Source organism: Anopheles moucheti, chromosome 3 (genome assembly GCF_943734755.1).
Source record: "Anopheles moucheti chromosome 3, idAnoMoucSN_F20_07, whole genome shotgun sequence".
NCBI lineage: Eukaryota > Metazoa > Arthropoda > Insecta > Diptera > Culicidae > Anopheles > Anopheles moucheti.
The window spans coordinates 64,542,675-64,565,342 of NC_069141.1; the positions used below are offsets into that span (position 1 = coordinate 64,542,675).

At 43.3% G+C, this 22,668-nt stretch overlaps 5 protein-coding genes across 6 annotated transcripts in view; 1 reads left to right on the top strand and 4 right to left on the bottom strand.

Moving 5' to 3' along the window:
* The window catches only part of LOC128305219 (uncharacterized), a 135,044-nt gene extending 125,466 nt beyond the window's left edge, over positions 1–9,578 (bottom strand). Inside the window, exon 1 of one of the 2 annotated variants that reach the window (XM_053042573.1) lies at positions 9,450–9,578. The gene's annotated coding sequence lies outside the window, so the exon portion shown is untranslated. The remainder of the gene's footprint in view (positions 1–9,449) is intronic. The other variant, XM_053042571.1, reaches the window with a different exon arrangement.
* Positions 9,579–10,384: 806 nt separating this feature from the next.
* LOC128304480 (uncharacterized) lies at positions 10,385–11,616 on the bottom strand. The gene is made up of 2 exons (XM_053041675.1): positions 11,312–11,616; positions 10,385–11,129 (listed from the first exon to the last, which is right to left on the bottom strand). The coding sequence occupies exons 1-2, from the start codon at positions 11,415–11,417 to the stop codon at positions 10,387–10,389; spliced, it is 849 nt and encodes a 282-aa protein (XP_052897635.1). The 5' UTR covers positions 11,418–11,616; the 3' UTR covers positions 10,385–10,386.
* Positions 11,617–12,036: 420 nt separating this feature from the next.
* On the top strand, positions 12,037–13,252 carry LOC128303677 (uncharacterized). Its single transcript, XM_053040719.1, has 3 exons — positions 12,037–12,262; positions 12,331–12,502; positions 12,576–13,252. Exons 1-3 carry the CDS (start codon positions 12,240–12,242, stop codon positions 13,236–13,238), a joined length of 858 nt encoding a protein of 285 aa, XP_052896679.1. The 5' UTR covers positions 12,037–12,239; the 3' UTR covers positions 13,239–13,252.
* LOC128303676 (putative nuclease HARBI1) lies at positions 13,212–14,578 on the bottom strand. Its single transcript, XM_053040718.1, has 4 exons — positions 14,333–14,578; positions 13,835–14,270; positions 13,629–13,773; positions 13,212–13,552 (listed from the first exon to the last, which is right to left on the bottom strand). Exons 1-4 carry the CDS (start codon positions 14,494–14,496, stop codon positions 13,293–13,295), a joined length of 1,005 nt encoding a protein of 334 aa, XP_052896678.1. The 5' UTR covers positions 14,497–14,578; the 3' UTR covers positions 13,212–13,292.
* Positions 14,579–15,304: 726 nt separating this feature from the next.
* On the bottom strand, positions 15,305–20,745 carry LOC128300518 (FACT complex subunit spt16). Its single transcript, XM_053036606.1, has 9 exons — positions 20,376–20,745; positions 20,016–20,279; positions 19,626–19,925; positions 18,578–19,553; positions 18,305–18,503; positions 17,316–18,182; positions 16,978–17,246; positions 16,772–16,901; positions 15,305–16,063 (listed from the first exon to the last, which is right to left on the bottom strand). Exons 1-9 carry the CDS (start codon positions 20,442–20,444, stop codon positions 15,898–15,900), a joined length of 3,240 nt encoding a protein of 1,079 aa, XP_052892566.1. The 5' UTR covers positions 20,445–20,745; the 3' UTR covers positions 15,305–15,897.
* Between the last annotated feature and the right edge of the window lie 1,923 nt (positions 20,746–22,668).

Consider the following 22,668-nt stretch of genomic DNA (forward strand, 5'->3'; position numbering starts at 1 on the left):
CATGAGATTCATGAAAGTCATTCCTGGATTTTACGATAATTTTGCTCACCGGACGGCCAAACGTAACAATGAATATATATACACAACATAACGATTGTTGTTTTGTAACATGGAAGCAAACAAGTACGAAACTAAAAGCATTCAAAAAGGGAAAACAGTTGTGCGACTGACAAAACAAAACCAAAGAACAAACTGATGACGTTTGTTAGCACAGCAAGTGACAACCGCAGTTTGACATTTTCATCCCCCCCAGGAATGGCACACTTATAAAAGTCAAGCGTCTATCGAATGCGGAATGAATTTCATGCTATCTGAAACAAAATCGTACCCTCGAGACTGAATGAAATAGAAATGAATACACATTTTCCGAAACGAGCTAAAATAAACGAAAAACCCTGGACATACAAACGTAGTATCATCCCAGTCAAATGTTGCACCCAATTGATAGACGTTCCCCACCAGTTCGCATTATTTGTCATTTTGGAGATTATTGAAATAAGTATGTCCATTTCCCCCCCTTTTCCGTAAGGGTCATTAGCAACCCTACAACGGCACCCAGATACAAATAGATACAAATTTTTGACAAGTGCTGTTAGAAACGCACGGGACAAACGGTCACAAATTGATAGTCCGCAAAACCACAGGAACGGAAACGAAATGGGTCAAACGTTTCAAAACGATCAGATCAAGTTACGCTCCAAAGTAATCATTGGATGCTCGCGACTCCTATTTCTCGGGCACTGCTTATCTCTTTCCCATTTCTCCCTTGTTCGTGGTATTGCTGTGGTGTTTTTTTTTTTGCTCTATTTACTTTCCGCCGGTTGAAACGCGACAGGCTGGATACAACAAAATACCAGATGATAAGTTAGTTTTGCCGAGAGTTTATTTCGCTTTAGTGCTAGTGTTTGCAAAAGCAAGCGTCACATTATCTAACCCAGAGACGCTATCAGTGCGCGATATGTTGCTAGAAATAGAAGTGTGTAACTGATAAGCGAACAAAATGTATGTTGCGAATGACATTCCAAACTTACCAACAACACGTTTTCGCAAGCAAAATATAGCAATCATAAGATTATGATGATTAATTTCATGATATACTCAAACGCAAACTTGAAAATGGAATAAATTATTTTAAGGGCAACTCTGATACTCATATCGTTTTTGCTCCACATCTTCGGGTCATTCGCATAGCAGATTCCGTATTGCACAGGTCTTCAATGTACACGGCGCGGGTTCAAATCGCGATATTACTGTGCCACATTTCAAGAGAGAGAGCTTTTAGCTGTCAGGTATGTTACTACTGATTGTCAACTAAAATATGTTCTTCTACGTAGATGTTACCAGTTTCCTCATAGTTACTTAGTGTTGTTTCCAAGGAATTATGTCCTGAAAGTTATCTAGACATACAGAATTAAACATTCTTCAAATGCACACATATTGTTTCATATCTTCATATCTTGTCTTTAAATTCATGAAATGTCTTTAAAATAATTGTTTTAATTTACATAAACAATCTATATCCACTATCCAATTGTGTCCTCCTTAACCTAAAAATATTTTTTCTTAATTTCAATTTCAACTATCAACGTTCCGCTCCATAAACAATCTGTTAGCTAAATGGTACTTGGCGTTAAACTCAATACCATCACCGCCGTACTAGGTTAATGAATTTGATCAATTACAATTGTTTCAAACGTTTATTTATTGTGTTTCCTTTGTAAGCTTTTAATTAAATGCAACAACATCCAGCACACACACGCGCGCGCGCTCGCACGCCTTTCTAGTTCGTCTTCCCGTTTGTGATCGTTCAAAAAGGGGGTTATTGTTTTGTGCTCTGGTGTGTGCCAATTTTATTCCAGCGGTTTTATTCGTCCACTGCTCGTACTTGCTCGCTGTGCAAACTCCACTAAACCCATGCGTAAACATGGCCACGAGACGACGCCATCTCGCCGCCAACGAGTACGACCGACGACGACGACGACGAGTTTGAAATGGAACGAAGCGCAAAACCGTTTAAAAATCGACGATTAACGAGCGTTGGTATGATGACCGTAAATCGATTTGAACTCGACGGGGCCAAAACAGCCGATTCCACCCCAGAAGGAAATATACTCAACAAATGGCAACAATGCTATATGCGCGCATGATTAAGCATTCCGTTTCCAGTGCTCGTTCCTCCCGTTGGTGGCTGTTGCGCGTTGAAGGAGGGAAATTAAGGAAAGAAAAAACACAAAACAAACCTAACTTAACCCGCGCACTCCTTAGCCCCGTAACGCGAAGTCAAACGAACGAGAGCAAAAAAGGTTTAATGGAACGGAACCGGGGAGACATTGTAATTATGTAAAAGGGGTTTGGAGAAATTTTATGACAAAACTTTGTTCACACATATCTGGTAAGTTTTTAGTTAAACTAAACAAAGAAATGTTAAAGAAAAGAAAAACGTGCTCTGAAACTCATACTAAGTATATTAGACCACTGTAATGCTAATCAAGACCTACGATTTGGATGCTGCAAACAAAAACGATGCAAACGATGTGTTGCGCGTTATACTCTCTCGGTTCGGGAGCAGAAAATGATAGGGGTTAGAGAAAATGAGCACCCCAATGTAATTGTAGCTGGGGTTGGTCCGCGAGTCCGTGGACCCGTCGTGCTGCACCCTTGAACACGCCCGCCAGGGGTCATCGATTGATCGCAAGTGTCGACAAGTGAAAGTATATCGCAACCCTGCCCTCTTCTTCTCCACTGTGTTCGCAGTAGTGCTTCATTAGCATGTCGGACATGTTTTTAACATACCCACAAGTTGTTGGTTCCTATAGTGCTGCGCTACCGTGGTGCAGTGCAGTGCACAGGAAATCGTTACATGATTTAGACTTTTCACAATACTGTAACGGAAACACTAGTAGCAAGCTCCAATAAAATCGAATGTCGTACATTCCAGCGGTATGTTTCAAGCCGTTCGATCTGGGAACGTTCATTCCGATTGTCAATTGTGTTCATTTATGTTCATTTTGACATTAAAAGATTGACAGATGTCGACAGTAAATATTCCTTGATAGAAATAAATACTTAAATAAATACTGACAGATTTTAGAGATAAAGGATAGACAGTCGCACGTGGCTTAGTTAAACCAAACGATTGTTAAAGGATTTTAAAAATGAACAACATATCAATATCTTTAAGCTACTTTTAGCAACATTTTAAATTATATTAAATGGCTCTGTATTATTTACATAAAATAAATAATAAAAAGAACATAAATGCATAAGAAACATTAAAAATTAAACATAAAACATGCTTTTTGGAAATTTTATCGCGCTTCTGTGCTATATGTTCGATTAACTTGAATTTAAAATAAAATGCTAGAAAACAACGAACGAAAACGATTGCAAAGCGTGTTGGGATACAAAGTTTCCTGCAAATATTAAAGTCCCATCCGCCAACAGGGGAAATGTTGCATGCAAAAGCACATTCAAACGAACATTGGCCCGCTGTAGACGTAAGGAACCGTGGAAGCTACCATTGGCACGACGTTCCGTTGACGTTCTACATTTTTGTTTTACTTCCCACCAGCACTCGTTATGTTAGCTGACGACGACGACGACCACGACGACGTAGCACCATTTTTAGCGCACATCTAGATGCAAATTCGGGCCAATTCGTTCGGTGGGACTTCAAACAAACTTCTAACCCGGTTCGATTCGTCCGTGCTATGGGTGCCGGGTCAGGTTTGCAAAACGTGGGCCCGGAAACTATGATATTGTCTGCCAGCCCGTCAAAGCACCCGTCAAACGCGCGTTGTGCCTCCGTTCCTTGATGTGCCATTGCCACACGATTGCGCTCAGCTGCAACACCGGGAAACGAACGAACGAACGAAACGACACGGCACAGGAAAAAGCGGTAGCGAGCAAAAAAGGAACACAGAACTTTGCAAAACCTAAACAATCACGCTCACAATCGTGGTGTTGTTATCAACCGTTGCCGCTTTTTAACGGAGCGCGCCACTGCATTGTGAAGCGCGAACTTTTTTGATGCAAATTCCCCCCCTTTTTTTCAGTGCACTTTTGCATTCTTTACGCCGTTGGAGGCAGGAAAACAATATTGATCGTTTCTGGTTTTAACTTATTTGCACTATGTTAGGAATTATTGTGCCGGGAACAACCTTTCTAGGACGACATTCTACGGAGTTGCTCACAAGTGGAGGATGGAGGATAGAGTGTTTTCAAAGTAGTACGAATTTTGTTAAAGTGTACAAGATTTAAAACGCGAGAAAACGATCCTTAAAAGCAGGAAAGAAACAAAGTCCCTTAAAAATGCAATCTGAAAGTAGTAACAAGAACTATAAAAAGCTAATGCTCAATACTAATAAAGCATTTTAATAAAGTTGACATGAGTATAAGCCATTGTGCTGTCGATGACAAACTCCTCTATCTTTTTCCGTCCTTTAAATCCCAACCATCATTCGTTTCTTCGTCTCGTTTCAAACTTCACCTGTCATACGGTCGCCTTCCGGTTTCCGGCTAATACTGAACCCTCTTCCGTACTACTTCCCTGTCCGGAAGATCAGTTTCCAAACGATGGTTGCAGGCACAAGGCGGGACGCCGAGGACACTACCCTCGATCGGAAGTGGCACCAGACGAGAAATGACGAGACACCAACAACAGGGACCGAATGGCGTCCGGTTGGACCGACCCTCCCCACCCGAATCCGACGAGAGTGTTCGTCCTTCACGTTGAACAAGCGCAAACAAAAAGCATCGTTCGGCGCCGTAAGAGAAAAGCGATGGCAACCAATCCGCTTTTACGATTTCTTCAATATTTGCAAAATTCCGAGTGGAAAAGAACGTACCGAACCGCACATTCCAGCGCGGAAACGAAAGCCTATCGACCGTGAAGTGACACGCTTTTCCGGCACGGTATCGATATCGGGCGGTGTGCAGTAGTGCCGGTTTTCGGGAAGCCCAAAAATTCCACCCACCCTTAAACACCATCCCGCTGTGCTTGGAGAGAAAAAGACAGGCGAAAAGTAGAACACCTGCTACAAAACGCCCTACAAAAACGATATCCTGCAGCAACAGCTTGGAAGTCATATTTTATCCACTTGTCACCGTCGGTGCCACGCGCGTGAAACAAGATTTACAAATTCATCATCTGCTGCGTATTTTTTTACGACTCAATAGGCAGGCAAATATAGAAAGGGAAAGTGTGGGTAACCTAGATTTTCATTGACGGAAGCAATAAAGGACAATGGCACAAACAACGAAAGTCGATGGTGTGATGTGTTCAAGCGCCCACTCAACTTTGGGCAGATCTTTAAAACATTCTTAAACGTTTTTATTCTAACAAGCAAGATTACTCGACCGTTTCTAAGGTAAACTTAACGATCTCCATCGGTCGTAGTCGTTCATTATGAACCAATAAGTTTGAAAGCAAAGCAATACACGCCCCGATGATCTCATCAATATTCATAACAATTAATCAGTGTTCCCTCAGCAACCAGTCACCCGAAAGGTAAACACAAACAGGTGACCATACCTGCGGATCGAATGGAACCACCGGAATTCCTGACAAACTCATCCGATGCATAATTGAAATGGCAGAGGCAGAAGCCTCGAGTTTCCACTATAATAAATATAAAAAATTAATCATATTAATCAACATTTGGTTTTCCGTTCCGATAAACTTCCAGGAGAAAAAGCAAAATTTCCTATAAACCATTGCCTCGCAGGCGGCTAAACACACCAATCGCATACGATTTTCCGCCACCTAACACCTAATGCCCAGACCATACCAGGAAGAAACGCCCCAAATACACACATCGACCGCAAATGCCGCTGTAACGTGTTTGATCTGTTCCTTTTCGGACGAAAAAAGGAAATTCAATTTCATCCAAATTGCGTGCGTGTGGCGCATCTGCCTCCGTAGCATGGGGACGAAAGGATGGGCCCGGGAACGAACGCAGTGCGTAGGAAGCTGCGTGCTCGGTCGGATGCGAAACATCTGCAGGGTCGGAAAATTATCGCACTATTGTGCACGGTTGGTGTAAAAGAGTCAACTCAATTTGGGCTGACGATCTGCCGGGAACAGGGAAAAGTTAAACAGTTACTACACAACGTGATTCGATCAAGATACGAATGTGTGGTTTCTTGATGGATATTGAATTTGTTTTTTTTTTGCTCAAACTACTAAATAAATGTGCTAATAGTGGGTATGTATGGGCTTTCCATCTCTTATTGATTTTCGTCTAGCATTGCTTAACTATCGAGCTGTTTATAAAACAAATGCCGAACATACAAGATATCCGGGAGTTATTTAGTTTACCATCGTTGTTTGTTTATTATTTATATATTCATTTTTCACAATCGTTGGATATCATCCTTAAGGATTGAGCCTCAAAATCTTTCAATTAACTTTCCCAAGCATCCGTGGAAGCTTTTGAAGGTGTTTCAATGGAATTTAGAAGCCGAAGAGATGGCAGATTTCATTAAAAGTCGTAGACATTGATGTTAGATCATCTGCTTATCCATAGCTAGCTTTAACTGCGAGAAATTCCCAACAGTGGGTGCGAGGAATTGTGACCAAGAACCAATAATTGTTGCAGGCCTAGAACCGAGCTTTATAAGATAAACTCAGACTTCCAGGACTCCAAGGCAGCAGGTGTTCTGTGCTGTGGATTTGGTTTGCAGGCATCCAAACGATACATGTATATTTGAACACTGACGACCGTGAATTAACTGAGGGAGATTCCATGTTGAAAGTTCTTACACATGTTGAGCTTGGATTGATTACCGTAGGTAATCATCTCCTCTCCACCTAGGTTAATTGCTTTGTTACAAAGACAATGCCAAGATCTGTGATGGGGCTAGTGCGCTCCGTTGATGATTCGACTAATGATGGAACTGTGTTCTATGTTTTCAAAAGCTCCAGTGATAAAGGTACTGCGACAATTTTCAATACACAATTTTAGGTCCCTGCGATAACGCCAAAGGTTGAAGTTGTTGATGTATTATTGCAGTTATTGACAGTATCTAGCTGTTGGTAGATGGCTCTAGGCATAAGAATTGTACGTACTCTGTAGAATTTTAAACCTTGATAGACAGACAACAGGGCAAGAGGCAAAGAAACCAAGAGTTCACAGAGAATAACTTAAATGCAAATAACATCCACCATACCGTAAGAAACCATCAATTCCATCTGTTGCTCTGCAACATCTTTGTTCGAATCAGAAAGGGTACCGAAAAATGGCAACCTGCAAACAACTGCACCAAACAAATGCACCATTTCTCCTCACAGCAGATGCAGATCGTAGAATGTACCCCAGGCCGTAAAGAGGTCCCCACGTACGCTGGCTGGCTTTCTCTTTGTTACCATCCGAAGTGGCGAGTGTCGCAGTGAAGTGAAATCGACCGAGATTCTAAGCATTGAAACGCAGAGTATTGGCAACATCCCCTTTGGTGGTCAAATCTCTTCTCCCCCACCTTCTCGTACATATCCCAAAGAGCCAATTTTAGTAGCACCATACGATATATCATTTAATTTCATTTTTTGCACCTTTTTTCGGGGGCAAAGAGGCACAGCAAGACAAAGACCATCCGTGCCCTGTGCACAGCAGACAGACAGTGTAGCCAAGCGTAGGAAAATGGTATCCTTTTTTTTTGTGCATCATCCCCCTCGAAAGTATGCTCCATTAGCATTTTCCACACCCCAGTAACGGAAATGGCACGGACGGGAACGGACAGAGAAAGCATTTTTGGCGGAGCGCATTAGAAGAAAAGAGTAAGGAATGGTGTACACATTTAACACTAACACCAGTGCAAAGCACTTCGGACGCCGGCGCATACAAACAAACGTCGCAGAGGGAAAAAAAAACACACAGCACTACGGGATATGCAGACCGCAGAAAGATCCTCTATCCTCGCCAACGTGTGATGCTGTGTTTGATTTTATGCGACACGCACACTGTTGCAACAAGGACGAAAGCAGTGTAGTACGGTGCATGGGATGGTGGTAGTAAGGGTTCGGTGCGAACAGGTGCAAGGCACCGGAGGGCATGGGTCGTTCATGCTGTACAGGTGTGCTCTTCCCAAAACGGCGTATGTTCTTCTGTTGTAAGTCGCGTTTATACTTTCATATGCATCGAAAACATTATATTAAATAAAAAAAGACTATTTTATTAAATCCTCTTTCAACTTACCTTTACAATTGCAGCAAGCTGGTAGCAACCAATCACCAAAGCAAATGATGCGGTCATGTGTTAATCGTCGAGTAGCCGATGATCTTCGAAAAACGTCACATCACCAATCGTCGTTCCAATCTTCGTTATGCAAATCCTGTCGAGATTTCGCTTATTTCCCGTACGCTTTCAACAACTTAAACTCAAATTAATTATTCTATTTCTCTTTTTCACCAGCATCGATATGCACGAAAATCGAACCGCTTCAATTAATACTCGCGCGAAACGCTTTTAAGCTGTTAATCAACAACGCATATCTCTTCTTCTTTTTCTGTTAAAGCAAGCTCTGAATTCATAAACTTATTGAATTGAAAAACTCCAAAAACTAATATTTAACTGTTGCAATGTGTACCTTTCACGATGAAGTATTGCAGGGAATAAAAACTATCTCTTTCGATGTTTCACTTAAACTGCCATTGTTTAAACATGTGTAATGCTTTATTTTTGTAGCTGAGTTTTTGTACAGAAACTTAAGTAGAAACATGAACTTTAGTAATAGATTAAGTTATCAAAACATCGTTAAAACCAAACGGAAAGTGGCATTATTCTTTGTTCTCTAAGCAAAAGCTTCATTAGTAATGCTCATTATATTTTCTAACTTCATCTTTTCCATTTTTGATAGATAAAAAAAATAAACGAATGTAGGAAAATGAGAAAACTGACGAGAACATGCATTTTTGAGCACAACGCAAGAAAGCTTGGCAGAAATGAAAAGGCACACGCAACGTATGTGTGTATACGTGGTCACGACGGTTCGCGTTTGTATGCGTGTATGGATATACCACCAACACTATCGTACAACCCAACGTAGTAATACACAATCTTACTAACGTACAACTCTTTTTCATATGATGCATTCAGCACACGATGCACCTGACGATCATCTACAACACAATCTTAATCAAACGCACACACGCGCTCATACACCTCCGCATACAAATCTCACGCACTTGCTGCGAGGGCACAGAGAATAGCATTAATCTGCAACACTGCCCATCCAAACAAATGGAGGTTCACTTTTTCGTTAGCTTCCACTGGATCCTTCTTCTTCACGCTCTTCCCATTTCGTTGTTTCGCGGACGATCGGAGTTTAGCGTAGCACACACACGGGCAGCACAGCACAATTATTTCCCCACACACACGCACACACACGCACATTCCAGAACAGCGCTTTGTTGACACTGCATAGGACAGAAACGAACGTAAACGCCAACTGACCGTAATGGAAGCGAAAATGCTCCCTCACACCGGTGCAATTTCTGCAGCCGTTTTGTTTCCGCACAATTTTACCACCAATTGGTTATATTTTCACACAGGATATCACCACAAAACACTCTGCACAACAGAACGCCAACGAATTCGCGGAGACACGCCGTACGACACAGCACAGGCCGAAGCTACACTACTACTACAACCATCGGGCAAGTGGAGGTTTTTACCGTCGATGAATTTATGACCAAAATGTAGTCCCGTAGTTACACACTATGGGACGGACGGTTTGATGAAAGCCCGCAGTTTACAGGCAAAAATAGAGCGAGATAGCAAAATATTTAGAAAGAGACATATCTATTGTGCGAAAGGCGACGGTTGACGTTTCACGATCGGACATTATACACCTTGGGCGTTAAGCTGTCACATCGACAAAGGGTAGATATTTGAACGGAGCTTTTTCCGAAATATTCTATTTCTTGGTAAAAAATCAACTTGAACATGTTTTGCAAACAAGATGACGCAAAATGGATTGTTCGTCGTGTAAGGAATGTACTATACTTACCAGTTTCATCTCGTAACGGAAATTCGCTCATCGACTGCGAGTCGTTCGTTTGGTTGGACGGTCCGGCTGTTACATGGCTCAAAATACTTAACGTTTCGATCCTTTGCCGCAATGATTCGTCGTCGCATTCGTCTGCAAATTGCAGGGTGTACATTTTACAATTACCGGGCAAAGGTGCATAATAACGAAGCAAGCGCGCCGTTCCAATCGTTCCTTACGTATAAAACAAGCGGTACCAACTACACACGCATTCTTTCAACACCTCACACCTTACAGAAGCACAACTTTTTACACACATCTAACGACATTCTGCAACAACTTATACATAATTACTTTATTACGTTTAAATTTAAATAGATACATAACGTTTCGCATGTAATATTAGGTTGCGTTCAGCACATTTGTTGCTAGTTTCACGTTCTGTTTCGAGCGTGGATCTAGGTGCGCATATACCTTCAGCATCGCCTCAATCGGTATCCCTTGAAGCGATGGACTGATGGTGGGAATGCATTTCGTGTACATGTGGTTCCGAAATGGCACAAACAGATCATTCTTTACCTTCATCGAAAGTCCCTGCAGATACTGGTAACAGAATGGAAGTTGGTCCGCATCGACCCATGGGACGTGAAAACTTACAGGAAGCACGGTGGAAAATCCTGCCTTATACCCATAGTACGGTAGCAAGTTAACAATCAGCAAGTCCCCGCTGCAGAAGGCAACTACCGTGCAGGTTAGATTTGTGCACAAGGCTTTCTCGTGCACCAACTCCAACTCGAAACGATAAGCGCCGGCCCGCTTTCGGAACCATTCCATGGGTAGCCGAGTGGCGAAATGTTTCACCAGCCGTTTATCGAACGACCGGTAGATGTAATGTTTCTCCGACCGTAATGCCGACGGTAGTGAGGCACCTTTCGGAATCAAACCCAGCTCGAGGGCGATCACGTAGATAAGTACTATCATCAGATCGGACCGGCTTATCTCCGTGACGTCCTTACCGCAGTGGGTGAAAAAATAACGCAAGGCGAGTTTGAGCGACGATGGCAGCTCCAGCCGATTGCTGTCTTCTACGAGAAGCGGATACAACCACCATTCCCTGAGTGGTGTAACTTCAATATGATGATATCCTACAATGAAAGCGACATAGACCGATGAGACAAACAATAGGCTACGGTGCAACTATCGGCCCAAAACTACCGACAAGAAACAGAAGAACTAGCGTTACACACACACACATGACTACCAAACTACCAAGCCTATAGCGCACCACTAAAACCCAAAGCATAGTTAAGTGTCCCTAAATGCCTACCTTCCGCCTCTTCGGCCACTGTCTCCAGTGGGGATCTGCTCCGCTGTATTTCATCGCTGAGGTTTTCCAAAGTGGACGAGTTTTGTTCACCGGTATCACTGTCCATGTCTGGTCGCTATGAGTCAGCTATTACGAACTATGCTGCTATACTTGAGGAAATACGTCGTTTATCCGAAAGGCACCGTGCGAGAGTTCCTGGAAATCGTTCCTAAGCTTAGGCGCGTGATTGAACGGAGGTTGAACAAAGATTGAAAACGCCAAGAAACCAGCATTTAACAAGTTTCTGCTTCTGCTATTGTGTTGCTTCTGAATTTGGAGGATTTGAAAGCAAATTGTAAATACAAAACAGTTCCGGCGTACGACGTCTGGTTGACAGTTTGAACACCTACATTTGACATATTTGGACCGGGTGCATACAGAGCTGCTCCAGTCGTGAGTCGCAGGCGTCCATGTTGTATTTCAGTTTTAAAACAGGACTAAAATTAATTACGGCTTTGCAAACCGCACAACTGAACGTTTCAGAATATTTTAACTTCTAAATAGAAATTAAAAAGGTTTTGTTACAGTACGAAACGGTAATTGACCAACTCATTAACTCTAACCAGATAAAAATATCCTTAACGTACCGCTAATGTCATTATCCTTCATCGGTTTTTGACAACCCGAGGATATGTTGTGTGTGCCTTTTCACTGCTTTGCAAAGAGACGGCGTCCGGTGTGTTGTTTACTGTAAATATCAGAACACTAGATTTTAGTCAGAGAACACTTCTCATAACTATATTATAATATTCTCAAATTGATATTCCCTTGTGTTGGTTAATCGTTTGTGTGATTAAGAACCTTAATTGTGAAACAATATCGGCGCTTTGTGAAACATTTTCCTGTGTGCATTTCAACCTCTACTATTCCATCATTCACAGTCCACTCCATGGAACGAAGAGAGCAAAAAGGGTAATAAAATCATGACCGATTGAGCTGAAATTGTGCGCATTTTCGCTATCTTATTGCTGTTATTTTAGGACTAATCGAGTGACAACCCAACAGCTCTCAAGAATGGCAAGCGCCCTGGAATCAGCACCGGAAGTCGCGAATAACGGAGTGAGGGGTCCGCAGACGGTATTTTGGAGAAAAGTTGCTAAAGAACTGAACGAACTTGGACCCGTGGTTAGAGATACGACATCATGGAAGAGGGTACAAAATCAACTAAAGCCCATCACACGATAAAACGATGGAAACTGATCCCACCATTTGGTTCCTTTGGCAGGTTTGGTTTGACTTTAAATTTAGCGTAAAGAAACGAGTAAAACAACACAACGAGGACGTAGAGGATGGTGTTTACCCAAGGCAGCTTTCCCCTATACAGGCAAGAGTTGCAAAACTGTTAAACATGGAAGTCAAGAAATCGAAGTTGATACAAGCCGCAGGCTCCAGTTCCGAAGAGATGCACAGCGATGAGACAATCGGCTTCAAAGATGAAACGTTCGATCGGGAAGATTCAAACCCGCTGGCCAATATGATGCGAGATGCGTCCGATGACACGATGAACCCGTTAACGACGCGCTCCTCACCAAGAGTGATCAGTTCGTGTCATAAACGACTGGAAAAGCTTCCCAACATTACCATTGTAAAGCAAAGGCATGATCAAGATCCCTTAGCCAACGGTGCTGCTAACAGCGTTGCCGCCGATGAAGAGTCCAACGCTATACCATGCAGTACATCCCGGAAAAGGGCAAGAGATGCAAACTTTCATAAAGCTCTGGAAACTAACAAAGCAATGATTGCTGTGGTAAATGCATCTCTGATCGCTAACAAGGAACTTACCGATGAGATGCGAGCAATGACGAAATCCTGCAACGAACTGAACGAAAATATGAAGAATATGAATAGTACGATGCGGGAATTGATAGAAGTATTAAAACACAAATAAACGAATGCATTTACCAAACGTGTGGCATGACAAATTAATTTTAGGAGCAGTTATTTACTTGCAATATTTACACGCCATGCACATGTTATGTAGCGCACAACAAACGTCTATGATGGTCACGCATTCGGCGGGCTTGTACGGGATCGGTGGTTTGCCTAGCAAGCATCTAAAGCGATTCTTTAACAGCGAGATCGTTTCTTCCGCTACGGCGTGCGCCTTTGCATGTTGATCATTAAATATAGCCTCGCGGCTGTTGGGTTTGGCGTTTTTTATCGGGGTGAATATCCAGGGTTTTGATGGAAACATGGATTTAGCTTTGAAAGAGATAAAAACAAATTAAAGTTACCAACCAGTTACACCGGCTGAGTAGCATTCTGTTATCAACCTTACCTAGCACATAGCTGCTCGTATTCTCATCTAGATACTCATCTACAAAATACTTGTCCAGATCTGAACTAATCCATAAGTGCGCGTCATGCATGGCTCCGCAGAAGCTTGCATTAACGAATCTTATGCGTTTTTTATGATCACACATCTGAAAAGAGGATCGTACATTCAGCAATCGATTCAGCAAGCCCAACGTCTCACCTACATACCATCAATGCATTAAGGCTGTAGGAACCCAGCTTGTAGTAGAACAGATGTTTCTCATCGGTTGGCTCCGCTATTTCAATGTGCGTCCCGATTGCGCACAGAGCCGCACCGGAAAGGTTGGGGTAATGTTCGCTAAAATATCTTTCAGCTTCTCGCTGCTCTTCGACGTTGTGCGTTTTTAGTGAGATATACTTATTGCGAATTAATGCATGTATTGCGTTTATCGTTTGAGGAAACATCTTTTGAAACTCTTTTCGCGGCATGGCTTTGTAACCGCCGGCGAAAAGATCGCTGGTACAAGTGCCTTTGGCCAAATATCGTAAGGTGGCTGCCAGCTTTTCGAAAGCGGTAGGTTTGTATGGTTCGTTAAGTACTGGCAGTAAGTTGGTGTACAATTCTTTAAACACAGCTCGCGAAACGTTGAGACATTTGAGGAACCTATAAACAAAATCTCAGGATAATTATCTTCTGTGTTATTTTATAGCATTCTATACACTTACCATTCATTGTTTAAATGCGAAGGAATTGCGTCTCGGGTTTCTTGATCATCTGAACTCCCAGCACTTTCCGGCGAACCACCATACCACAGGTTATATTCATCGCTATCTGTAGAATCGCCGTCACTTTTGAAAGGATCCGACATCAATAATATTGCCGGTAACATTTTGCCTTTCTGGTCACTTTACTTTCCCGTTCCTTTTCAACATTCGTTATTCGCTTTTGCGATTTGATTCCGCGTACATTCGAACGGATTGTTTACAAACAGCATCCTAATTGACAGCTGCGTTGTCATAGGGAACTGATTAAGGGGTGGCTACACGAAATAAATAAACCCAACGAACATATCAAACGAAATGAACACATCTGACTAGATGCACAATCCCAACCATTTTTAGTTCTGAGCCAAGTCAAAACCTGAATAGTTCCAGTTCTCAGCAGTTTGGGCCAAACGCAAACGCCACATTTAGACCTAGCGCCATACAAAACTTGAAATTTAATTGCGCTTGATCTAAATGTGGCGTTTGCGTTGCTCAAAAAAGAATCCATATGCCAAACAAGTTCATTGATTCTGAGGAAGAATTAACATTTCTCTCCTATTTTTTTTCAAAAGAAGCTACATTTAAACTGCCTTCCACGAGGTTTGACTTGCGGAACCTTTTATCCTTAATCCTCAGGCTTGTTTTTTAGGTAAATGATACGGTAATGATCCCTTTGGAAATCATTAGTCAATGCAATCATTTGTTCAAGAGACGAATGCCATTGATGAATAGGAATACTTTTTAATCAAAAATTTATTTGAATCAATCCATCCATCGTTTCAATGACTAACTAATCCAATGACCAATGGTCAAATAATACTGAAAAACACATTATCATATAATGTTTTTTCCTAACAAACTGTAGCAAACTGAACAAACTCATGGTTGAAAGTTTCGGGTTTATTAGAAAAAGTTTTTTGTTATCCACATGGATGACATAATTATATATTTACCATTTATGTGTTTATTCTACGTTTCATGTATGCATTCAATTATAGATACGAATTAATTTTCACGGCGATTCCATTTTCCTCCTGCTATTTGATTGATTTTATCCGTAAGATACGCGAAATTGAATAATGGAACATTCCTGAAGGGTTTGGGGAATTCATTGGGATGCATGAACAATTTGAGTATGGACAAACATAAAACTAACAATAGTCTGTCGGGTTGAAAGGAACCAGCCACCTTACGGAGAGCAAAAATAATTAGTAACAAGGATACGGTGGCCGCATGTAGTAAGATGTTCCAGTGTTATAGGGTACGATGGACAATGCCTATGTTAATGTTACGTTTTAATTTCCATGAACGCCCAAGATTCTACATATTGCAAACCAAGCTTTGATCAACAAAACAAAAATAGTGGGCGAAATGTGGAATTATATCGTTACTAATAAACAAAAAGTTTAAAAACTAACCTTATCGTACTATACTGTACCGGCAAACAGCGAAAGTAATACTCGCCGTACGGTATGATAATCGTATACCCTCCTCTCTACTGGAAAGCATGAGAATTTTGTCGATGTTTATTTTCGCGATTTCTTGCTCTTGTGATGGTGGTTACTGTCACGACTGTCGTCTCGCGAGCGCTTGCTACTGCTGCTGTGTTTGTTGTTGCTACCGCTGCTGCGATGCTTATCATTGTGTTTGTCCTTGTGATTCTTATCCCGACTGCTGCCATGCTTGGACGAGCTAGTAAGAGAAAAGCAATGGAAAAAACAGGTTTTGCTTAGTAAGAATGATATTCAGAACGAACGAGGCCTGTATACTTTGCAGAAGTTAGCAATAATGGAATTTAGAAGTAGAGCTAGGACTAAAAGCATATGAGTTTAATTAGTGAATGTAGGAAAAAAAAGATCTTCACCATATTTCATGACACTTAATCGGGAGATCCTTAAACCGCGCAGAAACGGTATTCGTTGATATTACAAAGATGTTGACCGCTATAGCAAAGTCTAATTTAACTAATTCATTAAAAAATAGGATAAAGATATAGTCGCTTAGTAAAGTTGCGTTAAAAAGTTTAAACCCCAAAGCAATGGTCTGTGTCCCCGAAAATATTAAGAAACAAATATTATTTTAAAACAAATGATGCCCGCAAATTAAGAACAATGATATAATGTGTTCCAATGTTTTTTCATTACTCAAATGACCTGCGATTATGTTCATGTCGTTTCTTCGATGTAGCTACTCCTCGATCACGCCTGCACAACCCCCATCATCGCGATCCGAATTTCAAATGATCGAAAGCATGCGAAGGTGAAAGTTAGTTTGTATAACGTGAGAAAAAGCGTAAAGGTGGTGTTTTTTGATCGCATTGAAATGGACCACGTCAAGCGATACGGTAAGGCAGTGCGCTTAAGTTACAAGCAACTTAAGTTATGGCTCAACATCACTTACCTATGATGGGACCGCTTTTTCGACGAATTGCGATCAACATAATCGTCCTTTTCGCGGTTACGATCCTCTTCGGCTGCTTCCCGCTCCAGATCAGACCAATCCTTGCCAGACTCTTCATCCGAACCGAGATCTACAAACCAAAAAAGCACAGTCAATTATCGTTCTAGCATTCTAACAGCCTACAGCATTCCATTCGATCCACTTACCTTCTTCACTTCCACTACCATCGTCCTCTGATGCTTCGGAATAATCTTCAGAATCGGACTCTTCCTCATCGTCATCATCGGTTGGCTCGTACGCATCGTCCTCTTCGTCTTCCGTTTCACTGTTCGCTTCAGCTTCGCCTTCCGATTCCGGATCCAGGAACGTCCAGCCACCACTATCAAAGAATCCTTCCGGATCGTCTGTGATGGTTTTCATAATTTTTGCCCAATTTAGTGATTGTATACCCTCGGAGTAGCGAATGTCGCACGAACTGGTCAAAAAAGGAAGATATAATGGTCTTAAACATGTACACACACACTCAAACAATATTTCAACTCACTTTAACCACTCCTTTACGTGATCGAGCATGTTCATCGGTATCGCATTCACCATTGCGATCTTCTGCTGGTAGTTTTTAAACACAAATATCATATCGAAATTACGCAGGTGAAATTGGACGCGCTCGAAGTGTACCAGCTCGACGTCTTCCAGCGTAATTACGAATGGGGGCCATTCCGTTAGGTTCACCAAGCTACCGGATGTCGGCTGCAGTAATACTGTGCTGCGGAACGGTGCACCCGGAAAGCCCAGCTCCCGGAACGGTGTGTCGAACTCAATTTGCTGTTTCGTCATCATTTCCACCTTCTCGCAGAAGCTCTTGAAAGCCGTCTTAAGCTTGTGCCGTAGTTCACGCTCCGCCTGCTCAGCGGCCAGATCGTCCCGATCGTGCATGTGCTGGTGCTTGCCGAGATCGGTCGTGATCTCTCCCACCTCCGTATAAAACTGAACGTCCAGGTGTTTCTTCTTGCCGAACATGATGGCGTGCTTCAGGTGGAAGTGTAGCAAAATGATCATTTCCCCATCGCACGGTTGAAAGAATGCGCTCTTGATGTTGTTGTACAATATGTCCACCTTATCACCGCGCACGGACGTATACCGGAAACCGTTCACGTGTGCCTCTAACGAACCGGTCATGCGCTTGCTGACGATGTTTGGCCGAATGTAGAGATCCTTCAGCTTTGGGTTACCCTTGTTTTGTGACATTACCAGTGTGTCCTGCTTAACCAGATCCTCCTTTTCGCGCTCTTCAGCTTCGCGTGTCTTGAATCGCTTTTGAACTTCCTTAATAAGCCGGAATGCCGTGTTAAGGTTGGACGACGGTGCTGCTATCTCACCCGGTTCTTTCGTATTCGTTGACCGGTAGGTACTATGAAGAGAGGCGAAAAGGGTTACTATTGCGTGTGCTAACAATTATTACCCTAGCAATACGGCCTGGCCGTTCCAGAGTAAATAAATAAAAACAATTATTACCCAGTCGACAATACTTACACCTCTTTCACAAATGTCGCATCCGGATTGGGATACATTCCAGATTCATTTCGACCCATCGTGGCTCCCGGATGGAAGAAATTAATACGCAAGTACGTGTAATCTCCCTCGACCGATTGGGAAATGTTCTTAATGGTTGAAATGTGGAACGGTACCGGAACACCGAATATCGGCATGATAACCGTCTCATATTTTCGATCTGAAAGCAACAAACAACACAAGTTGCCAGGCGTAAGAAGGAAAATTTGGCCAATTCCTCATAATGCTACCTACCAACATACAGCTTTAATTCCTTTACTTCCTGTTCACGCGGCATCTGATTGACAGATTTGTACGAGACGGTTGACTTGCGCACCTTTTCCGCCTCCTTACCGCCAGCCTGTTTGGCCAACCGTTCCTTCGCCTTCTCGTTCAAAGCTACCGCCAGCTCTTTCTGGTGCTGTTTGCGCTTCTCTTCCGAGCTTTGCTCATTGCGCAGCTTGCTTTCCAGTACGGTCGAGCGTTTGCCGCTACGGCCTAAAATTTCCGGCGCCTGCTCGGTGTCCGTTTCCTCCTCCTCCTCATCATCCTCATCGTCGTCCTTTAGGAAGATGCCAATGTTTTTGATCTTTTTCTTCGACTGCGTCAATACCACTGCCTGTGATTCATCCGTCACCAGCACGGTGTCGCCGACGAACAGTGCGTACATTTTTGATTCCTTATCCGATGCCTCGGAATTTTCTAATCCGGCCAGCCCCACATTGAGACTGAACACCATGCCCTTCTTCAGAACGGCTACACATTTCGGTCCAATCGTCATTGAGTTCTCGCGGAATTCTAGCCCCGTCGCAAAGCCGAACGTTTTCGTCAGCTTGTCCACCAGCTTCGGTTCCTCCTTTTTGGCATACTCGAGCCCCATATCGTACACGTCTGAAAGACGCTTGCCGGGTAAGAGATTTTTCAACAGTTCCTCCTCTAGGTTGAGTAGAAAGTTGTAGTGCTTCTGGATGGTGTCGGTCGGATTAACCAGCAACGTGCGAACGATATTCGAGCAATAGGATTTGTATCGTGCACCCAGGGCACAGATGATCGATCCGAAGTGTAAATAGTTTTTGTCACTGAACGCACTGAACTTGAGACTGTAGTTACCACCGGATTGAATGATGGCCGGATAGCACATGTCTAGCTGATTCGTGTCCACCCCGCTTACGTACTTCTTATCGGTTAGGGCCGATTCCACACCTTCCGATAATTTGACGTGCTTCACTTTCTGAAAAAAAGTAAAATAACAATAAATATACCATAAGAATAAGAACCCTTAAAACAAGCGTCGTTTGTCTACCTTGTCCGCATCGATAATTTCCATGATGTGATCCTTCAGATACTTGTTGAAGACGTCGATCGTCACGAGACAGGCTTTCTTAATCGTCGACAGTTCCGAATCCTCCTTTGGGCACATAATATATCCCATCGGCACACTTATGTCCACATTGGCCATGTGCTTGTCTTTCAGGAACGCGCGCCAGTTCTCACAGAACTCGCCGGGGAAGTTATCCTTCGTGAACACACCGACCGACTTTCCGTCTTTCGAACCCTTCATCGCCTCGTACAGTTTCTCGTAGTTTGCTTTATCCTTGTCATTCTTCAAACGGCAACGGAAAAAAGAGTGAAGTTAGATCTCTATTAGAAACAGATTCGATACGGCAAAGGTGCATTTGCTTTTCCCACCAACCTTGTCTCGAACGAGCAACCGTATCGGTGGCAGACCGTCTTCCGAATCCTTTTCAATTTGTTTTAGAAATTCAATCTTCTTCTTGCTGGTAAGAAACAGAATGGCATTGTCGCAAAATATACTGATCGTATCGGTCAGCTCATAGCCGAACAGCCAAGTTTGCAGTGACGTCGACTTGCTGTAGAACGTTTCCTCATCCACACCAACCGCCGTCATTATGCAGTCCACCTTCGACAGCGAATCATCATGGTTGAATTCCGGATCCTATCGCACGTGTAAAAAAAATAAAAACGGAAACGTTTGGATAAACTACACACACACACACACTTGTCGCAAACGACACTTCCGTTTCCCCCTTACCTTCCAGTTTGCGTACAGTCGCTTTATCCGCCGGAAAAAGCAGTCTTTGTCCAGCACAATGTTTGACATCTTGAGATGCGGTTCCGCTCCGTAATTCTGATTTCGCCGGTACTGTTTACTGCAGGCAAGGAAGCCGTACGCACCGTTTACGTATTTCTAAGCCAACACAAGCGAGGGTGCTCCAAATGCTTCACAATGTGTGCTACCAGCGTCTCCACAAACTGTCATTCACATCCAAGACGGCTGTGGACAAATCGTCCTGCAAATACAGTACCAAAGACACACTGAAGCTGACTTTTACCAGTCGCACAGGAAAACCAGGAGTACGGAATTTGCGTTTACAGCGGGACTAAAACCGGACGGCACAATTGCGACGAAATGCACGGCTTGCAAATAAATAACAATATGGCGACGGGCGTTTTGAGCGCGCGTTTACAATTACACCGGTGACTGCCAGCTGCAGATGGCACCCATTGCGCGTATTTTGACATTTTGCATTCGGGGTTACTGAGTGAGAAAAGAATTGATAGTGAGAAATCATTTTCTCACATCTCACTTCTCATATAGTCGAATCGGTACACGCTGCAGTAGGTGTTCAATTTATAATTCAGCCAGTGCATAGTCAGGTAGCTTAAAAGAGTGCTTGTCGTCACTAAAGCTCTTTTCTCCCCTTGGAGTTTCTTCTCTCTATTTTTAGTTGCATAGTGAATGAAGTCAAACAAGTCGTAACAAGTGCCATTTTCACTATAGTTGAAGTTGAACATCTTTCTTATGACGTTGAACAGGCTTATGAGATGTGAAAAATTGTTTACAAGGCTGCGTTCGCCATAGTGAGCTGTAAAATTGTCATTTGGGAATTTCTACACTCACTGACAGTTCAATGGTGTCAAACTGTTGCAAGAGCAAAATGCAGGATTGAGTGAACTGTCAACTTTGAGCTCCAGTGAACCATCATTCTCGAATAGAACTGCTGTCAAATATCAAACGTCAAACCCCCAGTCATGCGGCACGAAAAATGGACCGAACAGTGGGACGAATAGCAGAATTGTTCGGATCATCGAGGGAGTTGAAGGTGGAGGGAACGAGGGGGTCGTCATGTGGTTTTATTAGGCCGTCTCCACATGGGCCGCGTTTTCCGCGGTACCGCGTAAAACGCGTATAACTTGTATGCCACTTCGCCGCGGTCGCCTGCCAAATCTCCGCGGCAGACTGTCAAACAGGCGCGGAAACGCGGCTTTGTTTAAGGTCGTCTCCACATGGGCCGCGGCCGCCGCGGTACCGCGGAAAACGCGTATAACTTGTATGCCACTTGGCCGCGGCCGCCTGCCAAATCTCCGCGGCAGGCTGTCATTCTCCGCGGCAAGCTGTCAATTTCCGCGGTTGTGAACAGTTCCGCAGACTTGTCCATCTTGAACAAAGCCGCGTTTCCGCGCCTGTTTGACAGTCTGCCGCGGAGATTGACAACCTGCCGCGGAGAATGACAGCCTGCCGCGGAGATTTGGCAGGCGACCGCGGCCAAGTGGCATACGCGTTTTCCGCGGTACCGCGGCGGCCGCGGCCCATGTGGAGGAGGCCTAAGATGGACAACGCTGCGGAACCGTTCACAACCGCGGAGATTGACAGCCTGCCTCGGAGATTTGACAGCCGACCGCGGCAAGGTGGAATACAAGTTATAAAAAAAAAACGCGGAAAACGCGGCCCATGTGGAGACGGCCTCACGTGTCGTGCCGGGGTGACGTCGTAGTGATTTGGTCAAACTACGAATTCGGTCAACTGGATCATGGTATTGATCGAGCTGTTAATCTTTTTTGCCTCATATGCCAAATTCTATTCTGGGGTTGCATTATATGTCTTTTAAACATGCCCCGCTTACAAATGTCGCTGTTAAAGATCCGTGGCACGTGCTCACTCCCAGCCTCCACCCAAAACACTCCAGGTCACGTGGCCGTAAAACGTTATTGAACATATCACCGTGCTTATGCAATCCAAGATTTGTTTATTGCACATGCATCGTTTATCTGGTCGAAGTTATGAAGCAGATAGATAGAAACAGCGTGATAGAGTGCAAAATTCATTCATGAAATTGTCCTACATTACTTCCAGCAGGATCGTGGACCAGTGGAAGATCGAACCTCCTGTTGGAGACTCTAAGCGAACCGAAAGTTTTGGCACCAGTACCAAAGCGATCGAAGCTGGTACTTGGTTGGCTACAAGATTATTGCTACAGAAGACACTAAGGACAAATGTTTGGGTGGTCGCAAAATGGCAATTTGCTAATATCGGTGCTTATGAT